The sequence below is a fragment of the Amphibalanus amphitrite genome, unplaced genomic scaffold (genome assembly GCF_019059575.1).
Source record: "Amphibalanus amphitrite isolate SeventyFive unplaced genomic scaffold, NRLGWU_Aamphi_draft 000531F_arrow, whole genome shotgun sequence".
NCBI classification, from domain to species: Eukaryota; Metazoa; Arthropoda; class Thecostraca; order Balanomorpha; family Balanidae; genus Amphibalanus; species Amphibalanus amphitrite.
Window position 1 is genome coordinate 419,946 of NW_024882025.1, and position 19,011 is coordinate 438,956.

A 19,011-nucleotide genomic window follows, 5' to 3' on the forward strand; every position below is an offset into this window, starting at 1 on the left:
AGGGCTCATGAAGCCTCTCTCATGGGTTGTTTATCATGCATCCTAAGCGTAGTAAAGCATCAATGCCAATTGGGTAATAAGTGGTGCATGTATTGTCAAATCACAATAGACCACCATGATCTTGAGAAACAGGTCAAAAGTCGATTTAGACAAGAGTCTTTCCGATACGCCTTGCCAACTGTTAGGTGTCATCGCGCACATTGCACTGCCGTGACGTAAACTCGAGGTCCGAACGCTGGAATTCCAGGGTGGGAAAACCGACTACCGGCACATCATAATATTTGTACATACCACCCGTCATCTGGGACATTTCATCCTGCGACACTTATATAAGCTCAGCACCAGCCTCTGTATCTGAACAGCGCATTGCTTGGGAGTTCTGTCAGCCAGTGCATAACGCTGGCACCCGTGCAGGTCTCATCAGCCTTCCCGTTCTAACGCTCATAACTGGCCCCGTGTCACTGCCATCTAGTTCCGTGTGGCTACCTTCTACCAGTCCCCTGTACAGTATCACCGTCCTTACGATGGCGTCATCTACTTGGTGCTGGTCGCTGGCCGTCCTGCTCTTCTACCTACATTCCGCCAGCAGCACGTCGGTGCCGGTGACGAACCTCTGGGATGAGCTGCAGAGTACCGTCGCTGAGGTGGTGCAGGCTCACTGCCCCAGCAAGCAGCAGGTCAGATAGTTTACTTTTTACTTATATGGCCATTTGTTTTCAGTCTTGTTTATGATTTGACGAATATGTGTGGCTCCACCGCCGTCTTGCTTCTACAGCAGCATAACCATTTTAAGTATAAAATCATTTTCACATAAACGGCCCGTAATCATAGCCGTATTATAGTTATAATTTATTCATTTTTATGCTAACCACTAAGGAATAAACTTCTCGACGCCATGTTGTCGACTTAACCTTCCAGGCGGTGGGGGGGGGCAATTTTTTGCCCCCCCTTTAGTTTTTTCGATATATCTCGAGAACCGCTGCGCCGATCGTCACCAAACTTTCAGTACCCTCCCGGGAGCAGCTAGCGCACATGGTGACCAAAAATTTTTCCAATGGCTATGATAGGTTGGCCGCTAATGACGTCAGAGTGACGTCATTTTTGCCATTTTCGACCCAAAAAAAGGTTTCGCGGGAAGAGTTGTCAGGCCTACAGCTTTAGAGATACATAAAAATGTTTCAGACATAAAAGGTGTGGAATCAAAAGGGCTACAAAACTACTATTTCGGTTTTTCGATTTTTTTTGGATTTTGACCCCCAAAAATCAAAAAATAGATTTTTCGAATATAATAGCCGAAAAATCCAAAACGTTTTTTGAATTTCGAAAAAAACGGAATATATGTGATAGTCCCTACCGCCTTCTATCTACATACCAAATTTGAGATCGATACCTCTTTTTTTGGCCAAGTTATAGCGAAAAAACTGTTCAAAATTGATGACGTCAAATTTTCAAACTCAATTTTTAGCAATTCTAGACCTCGTAGCGCCAAACAAAGACCACCATTAGACTCCCCGTGACGAGCTGCATCGATTCGATACCCATTTTATGCAAAAATATCAACTTTGAAATTTGACCTTTTTTGACCTGACCTTGACCTGACCTCCACCAGAAAGTGACCTTAACCGTACCTGATGGTCTTATAACCAACACCATTGAGTTGGAAATGAAAAACTGGCCATAAAACATGCATCGCATAACCTTAGTAAAGTTGGGCTCATGTGGTGACCCGGGGTGACCTTTGGTGACCTGACCTGTGACCTGACCTGGTATGACCGGTGACCTCTAATAGCAACATATGTACTAGACAACTGACGCCTCATCGCTGATTTTCGACAAAATGCGTTTTACTCGGTGTTATAGCGCTTTCCCTAGAAGCCCCGTGAACGGTGAAACATTTTGTCTTTGACCTGACCTGTGACGTCATCGGTGACCCCGAGGTCAATGAAATTTGGTTTCCTTCGACAAATTTGACAGGGCTATCGAACGCCGTTTGAATTTTCCGGATCCGTCCAGTAGTTTCGGAGATACGGGGGGGGGCAAAAAAATGCCCCCCCCCCCCCACCGCGCGGAAGGTGGCTGGTAGGCCCACCGCCTGCCGGGTTAAAATACATTTTTTACAGGCAAAATGGCGAAAAAACTAGGGATAGAAAATAGTTATTCTATTTCAGGAAGCCAATCAGGAGAAGCGCATCATCGAGGGCACGACGAAGGCGCTGAAAAGATTGTTCGCCGAAACGTTCTCCGAGTCTGGCGGCAGACCTAACCTGGTGAGTGGTGAGTGAGTGTTGCACAAGAGCTTAGTGATGAGATTGTAATACATTTAGTGTGTGCAGGGGTCTGGGAGATACCATGGAGCCGACAGATGCTGTTCGATTTCAAAATTCCTATCGGTGATTGAAAGGGGCAAGAAGCCTAGTTAATTTTGGTTGAAGGTGAGTAATGAGCAATGAGCATATGGCCAGACTGTCCCATCTCTTTAACGTAGCCTTGTGTCAGGAACTATTCGAATACATTTTATCCCGTACAGCATAATATTCCACATTTCAATGTCCAAACTCCAGTGAACGCCCAAACCGATCTGATGTCCAGTTCCCGTCTGCGCTCCGGCAGGACCCGCTCTGGCGCTGCAGTTGCCCCTCTGGCTATATCCCGTGCGGCGGCCGCTGCTACGCCCGTCTCCACCGTCCCGTCGAGTACGCCCAGGCGGAGCGCGAGTGCTCCCTGCTGGGCGCCCACCTGGCCGTGCCGCGCTCCCGTCAGCAGAGTCTTTGCGTGGCCGGCCTGGCAGGCCACGAGGACGTCTGGCTGGGCATCACCGACCGCGACGAGGAGGGTTTCTTCCAGGGCGCCGACGCACTATGGTTGGAAACGGCCTCACGGATGGCCGGGGGTCAACGCGAAAAAATGTTTTGCCCATAACTTGTTAATGCGTAGACCGACTGCGATGAAACTTTGCATAGGTATACCAGTGTCTTTCGTGCATCATACAATAACTCAGAAATGACGAGGTCACGTCACGTCACGCATGTGTGACGTCATCCTTGCAAGTATGTTATAAGTCGCCTATGTCTTTCGTTATGTTATCGATATCGCGAGGCATTTTGAACATGTTTTGAATACTGCTATTACTGAATGGATATTGTTGTTATGCTTTAGGGCGAGAAATATCAACGTAGTGACGCACAGTGTCTTACTATTGGTCATAAAGGGTCAAAAATTTGGAGAAAAAGTATTTATGATTTTTTTTAGATTGGGCAAAAAAGTAAGAAACAAAATGACGATCAAATGACAAAACATGCGTCAGATTAACCCGGCAGTTGCTGGGTATTTCCCCATCCGCCGTTTGCCGGGGGGGGGGGCGTTCAACGCCCCCAGCCGATAACTCGCGAACAAATAGGCGCAGCGAAACGCACGAGGCGCGGCAAACGAAAGAAGAACGCGACGAGACGATTCACATGAATACTTTAAAGCTGAATTTCGAGGTCACAGGTCGGGTCAAAGTCAGGTCAAACACTTGAAATCGGGCTTTCAGTAGCATAGACTTTAGAACCTCGCAATCGGTGCCTCGCGTTTCGCGTTTCGATTATATCGTCATCAGTTGGTCCTAAATAAATTCAGTCATCAGTTGGTCCTAAACAATCTGTCACAACTGTCACAACTGTCACAACCCTTCATATAAGTGCTAAAAGAGTGTCAGATCAATGTAGGGGTCAGTCAAACATAGGCCACTGGCCAGGGTCAAAGTCAGGTCAATCAGGTAAGCACATAACCCCGAAAATTAAAACTGGTACCTATTCGCAGCCCATGCATGACACATTTTTTATGCGTACTTTTGGGCGTAGAACACGATGGTGACATTCATTTTATCATACGAGTACCTGGCTGGTTGAAAAAAGATCAATTTCAGAAATGCATGCGTCATGGTCGTGAAGTAGTCACGAGAAATTGCCAACATTCAGTTCAAGATTTTGGAAAATGTAGAACGATGATCAAAAACCATAGATAGCCATTTGATTTGCCATGGTATTGGCAGTGTAATGGCGTTTACAGCATGTCTGTATGTCTGCTCTGTCGGTGGATATCCATATCCATACTCCAGGATATCCATACACGTTTGCACGATATCCATACTCCAGGTGCAGGGGCGAGCAGTTACTTCTTACGAGAGGTGCGGAGTCGGAGTCAGAGTCGGAGTCGGAGTCAGAGTCGCCCAGAGTCGTGGCAACGAGCCAGGAATCGGAGTCGGAGTCGGGGTCGGTCAGGAGCCCGCAGTGGAAGTCGGAGTCGGTCCGAATCGGAACAGCTCCATCACGACTCCGAAACACTGGCAGGGGTCCGGAGTCGGAGACAGAGTCGGCCGGAGTCATGGCAACGAGTCAGGAGTCGGAGTCGTAGTCGGAGTCGGATTTGGCGCCACCACGACTCCGCAACCCAGCTTCTTACCATCATTTATAAGGATAAGCGATTGCAAGACTGACGAGCCGACCTGGTGCTAACGAAGCGACGGGTAGGTACGCCTCGGGAGATGAAGCTTCACGGACGATTTTGCGCACAAGTGCGCAGTCTGCTTTTACGTTCCCCTTACGCAGAATTGAACAGAGATTTATTCTGCCAAAAAGCTCAATGGAGGTCGATGGAGAACTTTTTGTATGTCCAATGAAACATAAACGTAATTTTGCAAATATTGCTGTGGTGACACTGCAAACAGAATGCAATGCCGTTCCTGATTTTGAACACGCATGGGAAAAAGAGTCACTCCACTCGATAGCCAACATAACAAGGATTATTTTGATATATAATAATCCAGTTTTACAACGTCATGGAGGTACTCCGCATGCTATCAACAGCGCGGTTGTTTAAACCTTTGACGGCGCACCAAAAAAGTCACTATCAGAAACTCCCGATTCCACGTACAATAATGGAGACTAAATGCGCAACTAAATAATTTTTGCTGCCCAATTCAAAACATTTCATCAATTTCCAACAGAATGGCACCCCAAATATACATATATTCCGAAATTGCCCACGGCCATCCGTGAGGCCGTTTCCAACCATAGTGCGACGGCCGGCCGGTCACGGACAACGAGGGGCAGGTGTGGTCACCGACTCAGCCGGACAACGCCGGCGGTGTGGAACACTGCGTCTCGAGCTGGAAGGTGAAGGATGGTGTGCGCTTCGGCGAGTGGAACGACTACCCGTGCACCGGTATTCGGCTGTACCCCATGTGTCAGCTGCCCTGAGGTACTTGACATCCGGCCGTACCAAAAGTCTCGCTTGTGTCAGCGGTCAGCTACCTTGGGATGCGCAGTACCTACCTACTCGATGTTTCAGCTGTTATGACTTATGAGGTGTGTATGCAGGGCTGCGGAGTTGATGGATTTGAGGGTGACTCCAACTCCGACTCCGACTCCGGCTTCAAAAATCGACTGCGACTCCGACTCCAACTCCGACTCCAACTCCGGACGGTTCTATTGAAAACCATATCATGATTAAAGTTCCTAATGGAAATGTTTTATCTTGCCTGAAACGACCCCTAGTGCTTTCCAAGACTTTGCGTTGCAAATATGCATTTAAAGTAACATGCAGCATTAAAAAGCAGGTTCCGGGGAGTTCACCGTCTTCTGCTCCTTTCGCTGAAAACGTTCGTCCAAAACAGCAAAATGGTCTTTTTTCGACAACATCTAATTTCGAGTGCAGTCAATCAAACAGGTGCAGTGCATGACGTTGAGCAATGTAGCGTTAACTCCGTCTCCGGAGTCGGAGTCGGTAAGATTTTAGCGACTCCGACTCCGACTCCGACTCCGGGCAGAATTGTCGACTCCGACCGTCTCCAACTCCGACTCCGACTCCGACTCCACAGCCCTGGCTATCAGCTAGGGTTGCACTAATTGCTCATATTACATATGCCTGCTTTGTCATATTTTCCGAGAGAGTATCATCGATTAAAACACTGAAATAAGTTCATAAAATAAAGATGTTTGCAGTAAAAGATATAAGGTGCAGATTTGGTCAAATTAGGTGCACTCGCCGGCTAGCCCGTCGTGAAAACGGCTAGTATGGTGACTGTTGGTGACGTGTTGGCTAAGGACGCATCAGCCTTGCGACCCGTGCCGTGCATCAAATTTATCTTCCGTCTTGTTCTTTTTTTTTCGCGCTGCTGACTCGTATGAAGCCAATAGGCATGTACTTTTGTAACTAAGCGGAACTAATCAGGGTGGTCAGGGAAAGATCAATAAACTTACTACTCAGAATGAACTGGCAAATGAGCTTGTATGTTGGGGAAAGTGGGCTAACACGGTCAGCGTAGGTAAGACAGGCACCCCTTCTGCAGACCAAACCAATAGCGCTACGAGCGAGAACAATTAGGACCAGAGTCACCATTCCAACCACACACGGGTTTCGGCCACTTAATTTTGGTGGTTCCCTATTTTCAGGTTTTTTTTTTAGACCTGTGGTGCCCCAGCGGCCCAGCTAGGCTGGTGGTGCCCATGACAGGCCTTTGGTGCCTCTGGTCTGGTCTGGGTAGGGCTGTGGTGACTGGTGCCCCTGCCAGGACGGTGATGCCCCTAACAGGCCTGCGGTGCCCCTGAAAGGACTGTGGTGCCCCTGCCACCCTGATAAGCCTAAGGTGCCCCTGACAAGCCTAATGAGGTGCTCATGGGCCCTGACAGGCCCGTGGTGCCCCTGCCGGGCCTGTGGTGTCCTTGCTAGGCCTGGGCCTTGGCAGGCCTGTGGTACCCCTGGCGGGCCTGTGGCGCCCCTGCTAGGCCGCAGATGCCCCTAACAGGTTTGTGGTGCCCCTGGAAGGACTGTGGTGCCCCTGACAAGCATGAAGTGCCAACGACAGGCCCGTGGTTCCCTTGACAGGCCCATGGTACCCCTACTAGGCCGGTGGTGCCCCTGGCAGGACTGTGGTGCGTCTGTCAGGCCTGTGGTGCCCCTGACAGGCCTGTGGTGTCCCTGGGCCCTGACAAGCCTGAGGTGCCCCTGGCAGGCCCGTAGTGCCCTTGGTAGGTCTGTGGTGCCCCTGGCAGGCCTGTGGTGCCCCTGCTAGACCGCATACAGGACTGTGGTGCCCCTGACAAGCCTGAAGTGCCTCTGGCTGACCTGTGGTGCTCTTGCTAGGCCGATGGTGCTCCTGACAGGCTTGTGGTAGGTATACCTGACAAGCCAGTGGTGCCCCTGACGAGCCCGTGGTGATCCTGTTCGGGCTTGTGGTGCCCCTGGCGGGCCTGTGATGCCCGTCAGGCCTGTGGTATCCCTGATAGGCCGGTCGCCGGTGGTGCCCTTGGCAGGCCGGTGGTGCCCCCGGGCTCCAGGGGGGGGGGGGGTCATGACTCATGTGACCCCCCTTGGATCCACCATTGGTTATGGTGTAAAACGCTTATGGCGTCGCCATTACTGCACTCTGCATTGTATGATAAGCAATAAGCATTTGATTTATGAATTTTTCCAAGGCGGGCAGGTCCAGGCGAGGCAAAGTGTACAGAAATTCCGTATGTACTTCTCAAAGTGAAGGAATTCCTCTACTACTATGACGTCAAGGGGCATCTTAGCTTGACTGTAACGAGTAGATTTTAGCGCGACCGGTCCGTGTGTAAAGTTAAACTCCCGACGTAACATACGCATAGAGTCGTCATGATGTAAATCGACTCAGATCCGAGTAGATTTTAGCGCGCGACCGGTCCGTGTGTAAATCGACATGCAGAAGTTGATCTACTGAAAAGCGGCTTCCTGTGTAGTTCTACTCAAATCTGAGTCGATCTAATCAGGAGACCTGCTTTGTGTAAATCTACTTCGAAGTTGATTCAAGCAACAGGCTGCCAGTTATTAAATGACGTTCTAGACTCGAAATACACGCGTCCTATCCTTAGTGAAGGAAAACGGGGTTTTTCTTTGAGCAAAAGGCCTTTACTGAATTGCTACCAAATGACAACGCGCCGCCGCCCGCCGGCCGCGCCGCTGTACTCTTCCACATTTACAGTTTTGAGCTATTTTGTGATATTTTCCAGCATAGAATTGTTCAACATTGCCTAAAGGTGAGATTTTTTAGCTTTTGCGTTAGGATGACTATGGTGTATTGGTATATTTTACATTGAAATACAGAATACTGCAGAGTGCAGAGTGCAGGGGGCATTCTCTCCCACAGTGTGTATAAATATTCTCTCCAAAATGAAAAAGTTCAAGTTCTGCAATTTCAAAAAAGTCATCAGATTCTGCTTGCTTATCCCTGCTGAGCACTTCTTAATCAAATGTCAATGTAGTGTTCTTTCTTTGTGACAAAAATGAAATTCAATTTTTTGGGTGCCGCGTAATGGACAAATGCCTCAAATGTCCCCTTTGGTTGTGATGCCGGTGTTATTTTTAGGGATATAGATTGAAAGTTTTTTACCTGCCACTTTTATTGCCAGATATTCAGTGTACTTACTGCATAGGGTGTTTTGTTGGGGTCAGTCAGTATGGTTGGATTGTTTTGTGTGAAAGTGCTTTTGACCCAGGTATTGGTATGCCAATTCTAATGCAACTTTAACATCTGTGGCACTGCAGAACAGCTAATCTCTGTATTCTGCAAATTGTGCCATGCAAGGCTAGGTATGCTAACTTTTTTATGCATTTTACATTTTTCATGATTGCCAAGCTATTTTTTGTGTGTGTGAGTGTATGCATGCTAGCATTGGTGCAAAGTGTCAAATGGCTATAATGCATTATGCAACCCTATGGAATATGGAGAAAATGACCTAACTTGAGGGCTCTCCAAGTTACTAGCTGCCTTATCATAACATGACATGAAATTAACTATTGATATCACATGAAAGACCTTAGAATTCAGAAATATTAATAAGTTTGTCCTATCACTCTTTTTTTGCCTCATGGCTTTGACACTTTTCAAGAAGTGTTCAAGAAATTTGTATTGTATTGACTGGTTTGTTTTTGTGATCTACATATATCAGTAGGCGGAACTATGGTCAAGCGTACCCATTTTCGGGAACGCATTTTCGTTCCCATGTTTGGGAACGATAGACCCAAATATGGGAACGCCATGTAGGCATTATTTAAAACAAGAAAAAGAACCGTTAAATGACGTCCAAAAAATATAAAACGATCGTGAACCGCCTGATAGTTGTCTCAATATTGTTGGGAAAGAGTTTGATATTGTAAGGCCCATCGTAGTTTCAAATCGTTCCCCTATTTCTAAAGCAGTCCATCACCCGGGCCGCGAGCCCAAATTTGGGAACGCTCTCGTACACTGGCGCTGCAAGCGTTCCTTATTATGGGAACGGCGTACCCAAAATTGGGGACGATTTCACCGACGCCTTTCAGGGGCTCTTTTCATTAACAAGCATCACGTCCAACGCCGCAAATTATTGTTAACGCAACAATCATCAGATGACCTTTCCGGCAAGACCGTTGCATGTTTCGCCCGGTCTTCTGCGCTTTTATTCCCGTCGATCTCGCAGCGGGCACGCCCCCCTCTGCAGGATTACGTAATCCACAACGCTCAGCAATGTTCAACAAGGTCTTCCATACCTATATCCACCGTCCGCGCCGAGGGTGGAGACATGTCAAGCACCTGTCTGCTAATCACCGAGAGTTGACGAGCACAAGAAGTATCCAAAAATGGGAACGCTGAATATGTTACACCCTCAAAACACCTAGTCCCAATGAAAATCTAGTTTTTTCCTTTCTTAATGAGTGTAAGTGGCAAAAGGCCTGGTAGGATGGGCACGAGGAATGATCGAAATCAGCATAAAAATTATAAATAAGCCACACAGAGCGACCTATATCAGAGAAATTCCCACCAAACGATCATGCTTAGAAACGCCGAAGACAAAAACCACCCTCATGACGCTGCTTATAAAACAACGCTAAACAGCTAGCATCCAAATAAAATATGTCTTTCAGGGCTGATAAAATACAGCTGAATGATTTTAAACCACTGAAACTGAGTTTACAACAGTAGTTCGGTAAAATCACTGACGTTCCACGCGGTCGATCGCCCCGACACCAAAAGTCAACAATATTACCTCGGGACTGTCCGCGTGTTCGCTTGCATATGTCAGCATCTGGTGTCGCTAGAATGAAACTTCATAACCAGGCGAAAATTATTATACTTGACCTCAAAATGTAAAAAATGCTTCATTTTCCTTAAAATTGCATGTTAAATGTCGTATAACCCATATTTCCACCATTCTGTCATTTTTAAAAAATCATTAAAAATATCATTCCACGGTCAATTTCCTTGTTCCACGGTCAGAAGTGTGTAATTACAAAGAAAAAACTTGAGTTTAAAAGAAATAATTACCAACATTTGAAATTTGGATTTCACGAAACCTTCGGGCATGAATTTTGAGTTTAAAATTTACCAACTTTTTTACAAGAAAAAAGTTTGTAAGAAATATCGAAATCGCAAACTTTCTGTTTCACGAAGACCAAAAACTTGAAAGAAAACGTTGTACTTACAAACCCGAAATTCCAGTGGCCCTTACGTTTGGAATTTTATTACTTTTTGTGCAATGATGCAAAGCAATCAATTATTTAAAACAAATATGATATGCTGAGTCATTATACGCTCTTTTTCACTTAGCACATTCTCTACGAACCAGCTACGAGCAATAAATAAATATCGTCATGTTTTGTCATTCGCGCGCCATAATTGCATTCAACAGTCTTCTGCTGTCAAATGCTTTACGTGCTATTTTCTTTCAATAATAAGATATTGTGAACTATCATTTATACCATTCAGAAACAGCATCATTATTTTTAATTTATTCCTGCAATTTCTGACATGAAATCTAGACATAAGTTGATAAAAAGAAGCAATATCTGTAACATGTTATAGTTCTTGATTAAAAACAACTTTACTGTTTACAAGTTTATTTACCAACTCTTTTTATCGGAGGTGCCGCTGGTGATGAAGTTTAGTGAAATCCGATTTTACATAGTTTGCAAAAATACTTATGAATTGTAAAGTTCAAACACTTGTAATCGCAAGTTTTTAGTGAAACAGGCCTCAGATTAAAGGAAATAGTTCACTTTTTAACATGGGTTTTGAACTGGAATAGCAGTTCCGTAGCTTGGGCTGAGACGAGCATAAATCAGGAGCTTTTACAGCCCAACGATCACCCTAGGCAAAGATATTCTATTTCTCGTCCCGAAAAAGGTGTCTTGCGTTGAGGATGTGTGCCTTGCATATATTTCCATCCAGTAAGAAAAGAGCATGGGTCCCGAAAATTCTTCAGAAACTAGAGAAATTATCTACGAGAACTCTAGAGAAATTCTCGTACTGATCAATTAGGACATTCAGGGGAACATTATCAGATCGAGCAGATCGCCCAAATGCCGGTGGCTGCGATAATTTCTCTGTTTCTGAAGAATTTTCGGGACCCATGCTCTTTTCATACTGGATCGCTGTGCCTTACAGAAACTGAAAAGTTCTTCCTATATCAAAATATAGAAAAAAATCTTTTGTTATAAAAAGGTTTTATTTTCTTTCCTGATTATTTTGAACATAAAAAATAATAAATCGTTGCAAAAAAAAATAATTTCGTGAAAGTGAACTATTTCCTTTAAAGATAACTTTATGGAAATTTAGTAGATACTTAAATCAGCGTGCACTTTTTTGAGACGTGATGCACTTTTGAGTTTTAGTGGGCGAACGGCCGAAAAATTGCCTTCCGTTCTCATAAATGGGAACGCCCGTTCTCATAAATGGGAACGCCCGTTCCCATATTTGGGAACTCCGTTCCCAAAAATGGGAACGTTCCTATATTTGGGTACTCATGACCATAGTTCCGCCTACTGATATGTGTGCATTTATGATCTACAAACTGATTTCTTCAAGTTTTTTTTTGTCAACTGAAACTAACTGGTGCACCTGCTTTCTAGAACTCATTCCAAAATCACTTCTCTTGACACTTCCAGTGTCCATAGCACAACCTGACCTCACACTAACATTAAAGATTAGCATCCTCACACATATTCAAAATGCTAATGGCATTCTCCACTGCATCAAAAAGCAGCACATTACCTGCCTATGAATTGTCTTACATATTGTGACAGGGTAAAATATAATGACATCAGATGGCGGGCCATTGTTTTTGTGATATCAAAAAACTTTCAAAAGTTTGATAATTGTCTTAAATTGCTTGGACCAGTACTGGACCACCAGGGCAAAAGGATTCTCTGCAAAAAATCTAGATTACCAAACATGATGTGCAATGAATTGTGGAACTCAAATAAACTTTCTACTGCACTCACTGCAGTCCACTCTTACTAAACCCAAACTTTAACTTTGGACACATGGAGGTGTAGGTGGGGTTGTAGCTGACAGGGATGCATTTTATCCCTCGTATGTGTAGGGGGGTCGGATGGACCCCCATGGTTTTTCGCGAATAACTCACGTAAAAACTTTTTTTTATAATATTTGTCACTGTATGAATGTTTCTTTTGTCTTTTACTCACCTTTTATCTTTTACCTTTGACGTGACTCATGAAAAGCCTTATATGCATTGAGAATGCTGCTGAATACATGATACTGAAACTGATACTTTCATCAGTTCAGTGGCAGGCCACTGAATTGTGAATACATTGTCACTCCTCATTACTCAAAACAAGGGCTGATGTAAAAGCTTAGTATCACAAGACCTTGTCATTTCTCAAGTACCTTTGCTTTAAAACTTTTTAAAGAACACTGGCAGCATGAAATGTGATATTGGCAGGTGACGTCATATCGTCGGATATTGACGTAACCGTTGTTGGCAGGTGACGTCATGTCGTCGGAGGGTGACGTCATCCTGGTGACGGGAGGCACGGGCCTGGTGGGTCAGGCGATCAAGACCGTGGTCGAGGGCGGCCTAAAGAGGCCCGGTGAGACGTGGGTCTACCTCAGCTCGAAGGATGCTGACCTGACGTGAGTGGGCTGAAGGTGCTGACGGCTGAGGACCCCCAGTTAGAGCGCCCTAAAACCCAGATCATAACGTCAGAGCCCATAGTCTGATTGTCGATCGCCGTCATCGCCAAAATCGAGTGGCGTGCGGGCTGTATGGGTGCTTTGTGTTTCTGGTAATTATCTAGCGAAAGAGGAAATATGTTAGAATGAATGTTCTGTTTGTACTTTCTGTCTGCTTGTCTGTCTCCTGCCAAAAACCTGGCGAGTGGCTGGCGAACTCTGGTGGTCACCTATTCGTCAGTCTCTCGTTATAGTTGAGTGTCGGTCACCTGTTAGCCGTTGGCGCCCTGTCGTTTCCCCAGTCACCCAGTAGCCACCGAGGGCAGCTGTCTGTTACCTCGAAGCCGGCTGCACATTTCTCTGCGTCTCTGACCCACCAGCTGACCGTGTCCCTCCCCTTGTCTCCATCCCTAGTGACCCGGCGGCCACACGTGCCGTGTTTGAGCGCCACCGACCGACGCACGTCATCCACCTGGCGGCCATGGTTGGAGGCCTGTTCCGAAACCTCCGCTACAACTGTGACTTCCTGGTCAGTGACTCAGGCGGGTGACGCGGCTGGAGGAGGTGACACAGACCCAGTGCAGTGTCGTGTCAAGTGTCTGTCCTTTGCCAACATTGTATAAAGTATATTTGCACAAGGGTTGCTCAGAGCTAAAATCTCTTACACCTAGATTGTTAGCATTTCTTACAGTATATTTTCTATACACCGTGTGCCCACTGTCACTATTTCCAAACTGCTCACTTATACTCATTTATACCCTTGAAGCTAATGGGCGCAAAATGACCTCGCAGTCGGCGCGCCCCTAAACCCCAACAAACAAACAACAACAACCCTTGAAGCTAAATCTTACCTCCCCTCTGACAGTGAACAGTCGGAAATCGCAATTTGCAAACCGAGCGAACTCGTCAAAGTTTATGGTTCTCCCCGAATGCTAGCTGATCACTTTACGCTTCATCCACAGCGCAAGAACATCTTGATCAACGACAACGTGCTGGAGACGGCTCACCAGCTGAACGTGCAGAAGGTCGTGTCGTGCCTCTCCACCTGTATCTTCCCCGACAAGACCAGCTACCCGATCGACGAGACCATGGTGAGCACCGCGTGGTCCCGGGACCACGGCTAGGCGGTCCGGGGACTATTGTGAGGACCGGGTGGTCCAGAGACCACGGTTAGGCGGTCCAGAGAGCATGGTTAGGCGGTCCAGAGACCACGGCTAGGTGGTCCGGGGACCATTGCTAGGTGGTCGGGGGACCATGGTTGGGTGGTCCTGGGACCACGGCTAGGCGGTCCGGGGACCATGGTTAGGTGGTCCAGAGACCATGGTTAGGCGGTCCGTCGCCCGAGGACCCTGTCGGCCACAGTCTGAGGCCGTGCGGCGTATGACGAAGGGTGGATCATTGAAGGCTTTTGGTATAGACGCTGAGGGTGACACCTACTGGCCGGGTGTCGCAACTCGCAACTATGGCTACAGAGTTGCGTTCTACTGTGGTGATGGAACAGATGGAACCCACACTGAGCAAACTGCCCATTTTGTCCTCCTAAAATTAAGTCTGCAGGTGTACCGGCTGAATAGTAGTGCTCGTTCTATCAATCACTAGCACTCGACCAGCTGCCTATAACCGTCTTTGTCAGTAACCCCACCACACTTCAGCAGCTCCCTGATCCTGCGTCTCCCCCCACAGGTTCACAACGGTCCGCCGCACCCGTCCAACTTCGGCTACAGCTACGCCAAGCGTCTGGTGGACGTGCAGAACCGCGCCTACCACCAGCAGCACGGCCGCTGTTTCACGTCCGTCATACCGACCAACGTGTTCGGGCCGCACGACAACTTCAACGTGGAGGACGGCCACGTCCTGCCCGGCCTCATTCACAAGGTGGGGGCGCCAGGGGAGATGATTCGCAACTCACAAAGTCTCGGTTCCTCCTGATACATGAGGCTGGGCGGGGGAGAGGGTGACGTTATCGCCCTAGGGAGAGGTATTTAGTGTTAGTGTGCCCTAGGGCGATGTATGGGTATTTGGTGTTTGCAGAACATTTTCTGTAAATGGGGCCAAAATGCCGATGCATCACTTCATGTGAGATTACATGGGTCGTCTGTTTGTAGGTTGTGCTGATATGAATCGATGCTGGGACTGACCTGCTGAGTGACATGTTTATCTGAGTTCTTGATCGCCGCCCTAGTGTGGGATAACACTGTGCCCGTAATGTATGACTGTCTTGCTGAGTCAGTGGCCACTGGCCAGTGTATTTTAACCGATAATTGCGACACTGCGTGACCTTCTGCCAATTCGGAACATTGTTTATCTCAGACGTACATAGAGAGACATACGTCTCAGTCTAGCTACACCAGCCTCTCTGTGTCCCCTGCCCTCCCCTGCTCTCCCCTCCATCCCCTCACCTCTCTAACCTCCCCGCCCCTCCCATTGCAGGCATACCTGGCCAAGCAGTCGGACAGCCCGTTCGTGGTGTGGGGCACGGGTAAGCCGCTGCGTCAGTTCATCTACTCACTGGACCTGGCGCGACTCATGGTCTGGGCGCTGAGAGAGTACACCGAGGTGGACCCCATCATCCTGTCAGGTGAGAGCGGGGGAGGGAGGGAGAGGGAGGAGGCACGGCCAGAGACTGGGGAGACGTGGGTGGATGGCTGAATAAACGGGCAGGGATGCAAAAAAAGCAAGGGGGACACCGGACAAAGGATGTTGAGACGGATGCTCGTACGCTTAGCTGAAGCGAATTTGATTGTCTTACAGGGTGAGCAGCTGTGATATTCATATTGATTCGACTAGTTTTCTTGATGCTGAAAATATCGCATTACTTTTTCAATCTGCTAACTACATAGTTCAGTGATGGCTGCTGCCGGTAACTGCATACCATCACGGACCACTGTGCGTTCCTCCTATCGGTTGTCGTGACTGAGAGTTCGTTCCGTTGTAACCAGATGTCACTGGCGTTCCGGTCACTTTCCGACCTGACGCTTCCCACGCTAACTCGTCTTCTCCGACCACCAGTGGACGAGTCGGCGGAGGTGTCCATCAAGGACGTGTCTCAGCAGGTACTGGACGCCATCGGCTTCCAGGGGCCCGTCGTACACGACGAGACGCGCGCCGATGGACAGTTTAAGAAGACGGCCAGCAACGCCAAACTGAGGAGGTCCGTGGGGTGGGATGTGGAGGGGGTCAAATGGTCGACGGGGAGGGATGACTTGCGCTTGGAGGCTGGGCTGGTCAAATAACGAGATGTCGTTCAACCTGGTTGGCCAGTGATGTGTGGCTTGTTATTGTCTCACAATTAGCTTTGAGGCAGTTTGTTCACGATTGAGATTGCGTATATATCTGCCGTTTTATCTGTTATACCTCCACTTGCATCCGCCAGTTTCGAATCGAATAAGTGGACTGTGGAACTGCTGGAACGGCATTTCCTACCTAGGTGTGGCAAGCATAAGGAGCGTACACCACTCGTATACCTCGCTGTATATCTACCTATATTTTGTTAATTTTGACTCGTATTTGCCATTTTCATTATCTCATGAAATTTAATTTGGCGGTCTCGCTCACTTGAAGTCAATACGAGTACATTGTTAAGTGTCATGTTCCTGACCTAACCTGTCCCCGGCAGGTACCTGCCCGACTTCCAGTTCACTCCGCTGAGCCAGGCCGTCAAAGAGTCGGTCGACTGGTTCGTCACAAACTACGAAACCGCCCGCAAATAGAACTGAGAGCGATCGACGCATGGCTGAGCACTTCCTCTATGAGGGAACGACTGGCTCAGTGGGGGACGGTAAACCATGGCGAGCTGCACGCCAGAGAAGGACTGTCGAGAGGTCGAGTGATCTATGGGGAGCTGCAGACTCCAAGCGACAGACAGATCCATGGAGAGCGCCAGACTCCGGGTAAGGACTATCAGAGTGGGTATAGTGCCTATGGGCAAACACCAGACTGTGTGAAGGGTGTCTGTGAGGGAGCTGCGATTTTATGGGAAGCGTCAATCTGTGTGAGAGTGTTGGTCTTTGTTGGTGGAGGGAGGGAACACACAGTGGTTGTTGATTTTTTGGACAAGGCTCGGTTCCTGTGATGGAGACTGTCTCTGTGTTGTGAGGGAGGGCGCTGTAGGGTCTCTCTGAGGGTGTGGGACCGCGCCCCGGTCACACGGGTCTCTCACTGCCGACCAGGGAGGCAGGCAGCCGGCGGGACGTGATGTCTCTGTGCTCCGTACAGCAGACTGGTCGGCGTATAACCGTTACTGTTGCAAAACAACTGACTATTATGGTAACACACCGTGTGTTGTGTGACGTGGCCAGTCAAACCGTCCTTGCAGTGTCTGCGATTGCTCATTGCGCTGTTGGTTTGTTGATAGCATTTGCGTAGCTAATAAGGCCAGCGGCAAACTTCATGTCATCGTAACCTTTTTTTGTTGCAGTGTCTTGTGATCTTTTTTTTTTTTGTCGACGTGAAATATATCATTTATACATGACTTAACTTGTGATATTTCCAGGAAGTTTGGCTTCATGCTTACAGGAACCAGATGTCTCGATGTCTGGAAAGTGTTCACGACACAAGGAAGGCGATCGCGGTTCGGCTGGTGCTGGAGTGTGTTTGCGTTTTGCCTCGGCCGGAGCGATCGGTTTTCTGCATAGGGCTCGGCTGAGGTGGTGGGGGGGGGGGGAGGGGCGCATACAGCCTCCTCGCCGTTTCGCCAATGATCGGGCGGAACAAGCGTATGCTCCGTCATGAGTCGCAGCGACTGGTACCCGACCAACCCGTCTGACCAATGAGGCCCGATCAAGAACCTTGTGATGGGTCCAGTTTTTTTGTAAAAATTAATCCGCCAAATATGATCATTGATCACATCTACGATTTGAGTATCAACGCAAGTGAAGGTCGAGCTTTAATTTAGCTTTAATACCCCCCCCCCCATACACACACACATGTACTCGGCCGGGGAGAAGGCGTTAAACAATGCTGATTAACCCATTAGATACGCTTGGCAGCTTTTGCTGCCACAGGACAAAATAGCGCCGCATTCCTAAACGTTGCGGTGAACTTTCAAAGTTCTCACCCGAACGGAAGACCAAAACAATGCACGACATGTGCGCTCCGAATTATTGATCGAGAAAGCGAATGGGCTGAGAAATAAACAATTTATCGCGGGGGTGCAAGGGGCGCGCGATGGCGGCCGTGCGGCGGACACCAAAGAAGTCAGTTGCGAAGGTGGTGTGAATAAATGTTACCTTTTTATTATTGATTATTGTAAAGAAATGTGTGATTATCAATGGGAAGAGCTTAGGTGCGACATAAATTTCTCTAAGTACCTCCAATCGTGCGTTATATTTAAGTGGCAGCAAAAGCTGCCAACCGTATCTTACGTAGTCAAAAATGGAGCAGTTACGTTCTTTTTGCTATGCCATTCGTAAGTGAGCAACAATGTCTGGCTTTATGGCTCATAGTGTAATGCCCCAGTTCTTTGCCTTTCCAAAAATGGTCATTACCGGGGTTTCTGCTATTTATTCTTGTCTGCAGAGCATTGCATACCGACACACTACCATGCGTGTAATGTATTCCGCCATTGCTGAAGCAGGGACATTGAACGGAGTGGTGCGGACAAACTGTCATCAGAGGCGCCATCCCTCAAGGGGCGCGCCGTCGCCTAAGGGAAGGTGGTGCCGTGGCTCTATAGATGAACGGGAAGAGGGGCGCCTCCTAGGCCTGTTGGGGCGCCTTTGAGGCCTAACTATGTATGGGGTCGCCCCCGCCCCCCGCCCCGCTCCCGCCCCCCCGCCCCGCTCCCGCCCCCCATGCAAAAGAGGGGCGCCTACGAAGGTCCTGGCCATAATGGCGCATCTGCACGAAAGAGGGGCGCCTGCATGCCGAAGAGGGGCGCCTATGAAGCCCAATGGGGCGCCTCTACGAGAAAGAGGGACACCTGTAAGGTCTATAGGGGTGCATGTAATGTCCATAGGGCACCTTTATGCGAAAAAGGGGCGCATGGCATATGAAAAAGAGGCGCATTGCACAAGAAAGAGGGGCGCCTCTGAGACCTATAGGGGCGCCTCTGATGACCAAAT

The 19,011-nt window shown here is 48.1% G+C and overlaps 2 protein-coding genes across 5 annotated transcripts; both read left to right on the top strand.

The window, feature by feature from the left end:
- Positions 1–356: 356 nt before the first annotated feature.
- On the top strand, positions 357–6,251 carry LOC122393349 (perlucin-like). Of its 3 annotated transcripts, none has more exons than XR_006258681.1 (5): positions 359–677; positions 2,169–2,267; positions 2,611–2,849; positions 5,060–5,742; positions 5,787–6,251. XR_006258681.1 is itself a non-coding variant. In XM_043389291.1 (4 exons), exons 1-4 carry the CDS (start codon positions 525–527, stop codon positions 5,238–5,240), a joined length of 672 nt encoding a protein of 223 aa, XP_043245226.1. In that variant the 5' UTR covers positions 357–524; the 3' UTR covers positions 5,241–6,251. The 3 variants fall into 3 exon arrangements, 1 of the variants encoding a protein (XP_043245226.1); XR_006258680.1 differs by having other exon boundaries at positions 360–677; positions 5,781–6,251; XM_043389291.1 differs by having other exon boundaries at positions 357–677; positions 5,060–6,251.
- A 1,653-nt stretch (positions 6,252–7,904) lies between these two features.
- LOC122393351 (GDP-L-fucose synthase-like) lies at positions 7,905–17,420 on the top strand. Of its 2 annotated transcripts, none has more exons than XM_043389292.1 (8): positions 7,905–8,039; positions 12,763–12,910; positions 13,364–13,478; positions 13,912–14,040; positions 14,633–14,824; positions 15,380–15,527; positions 15,959–16,100; positions 16,566–17,420. In XM_043389292.1, exons 2-8 carry the CDS (start codon positions 12,771–12,773, stop codon positions 16,657–16,659), a joined length of 960 nt encoding a protein of 319 aa, XP_043245227.1. In that variant the 5' UTR covers positions 7,905–8,039; positions 12,763–12,770; the 3' UTR covers positions 16,660–17,420. The 2 variants fall into 2 exon arrangements, with proteins under 2 accessions (XP_043245227.1, XP_043245228.1); XM_043389293.1 differs by lacking the exon at positions 7,905–8,039 and adding an exon at positions 8,131–8,148.
- Positions 17,421–19,011: the final 1,591 nt, after the last annotated feature.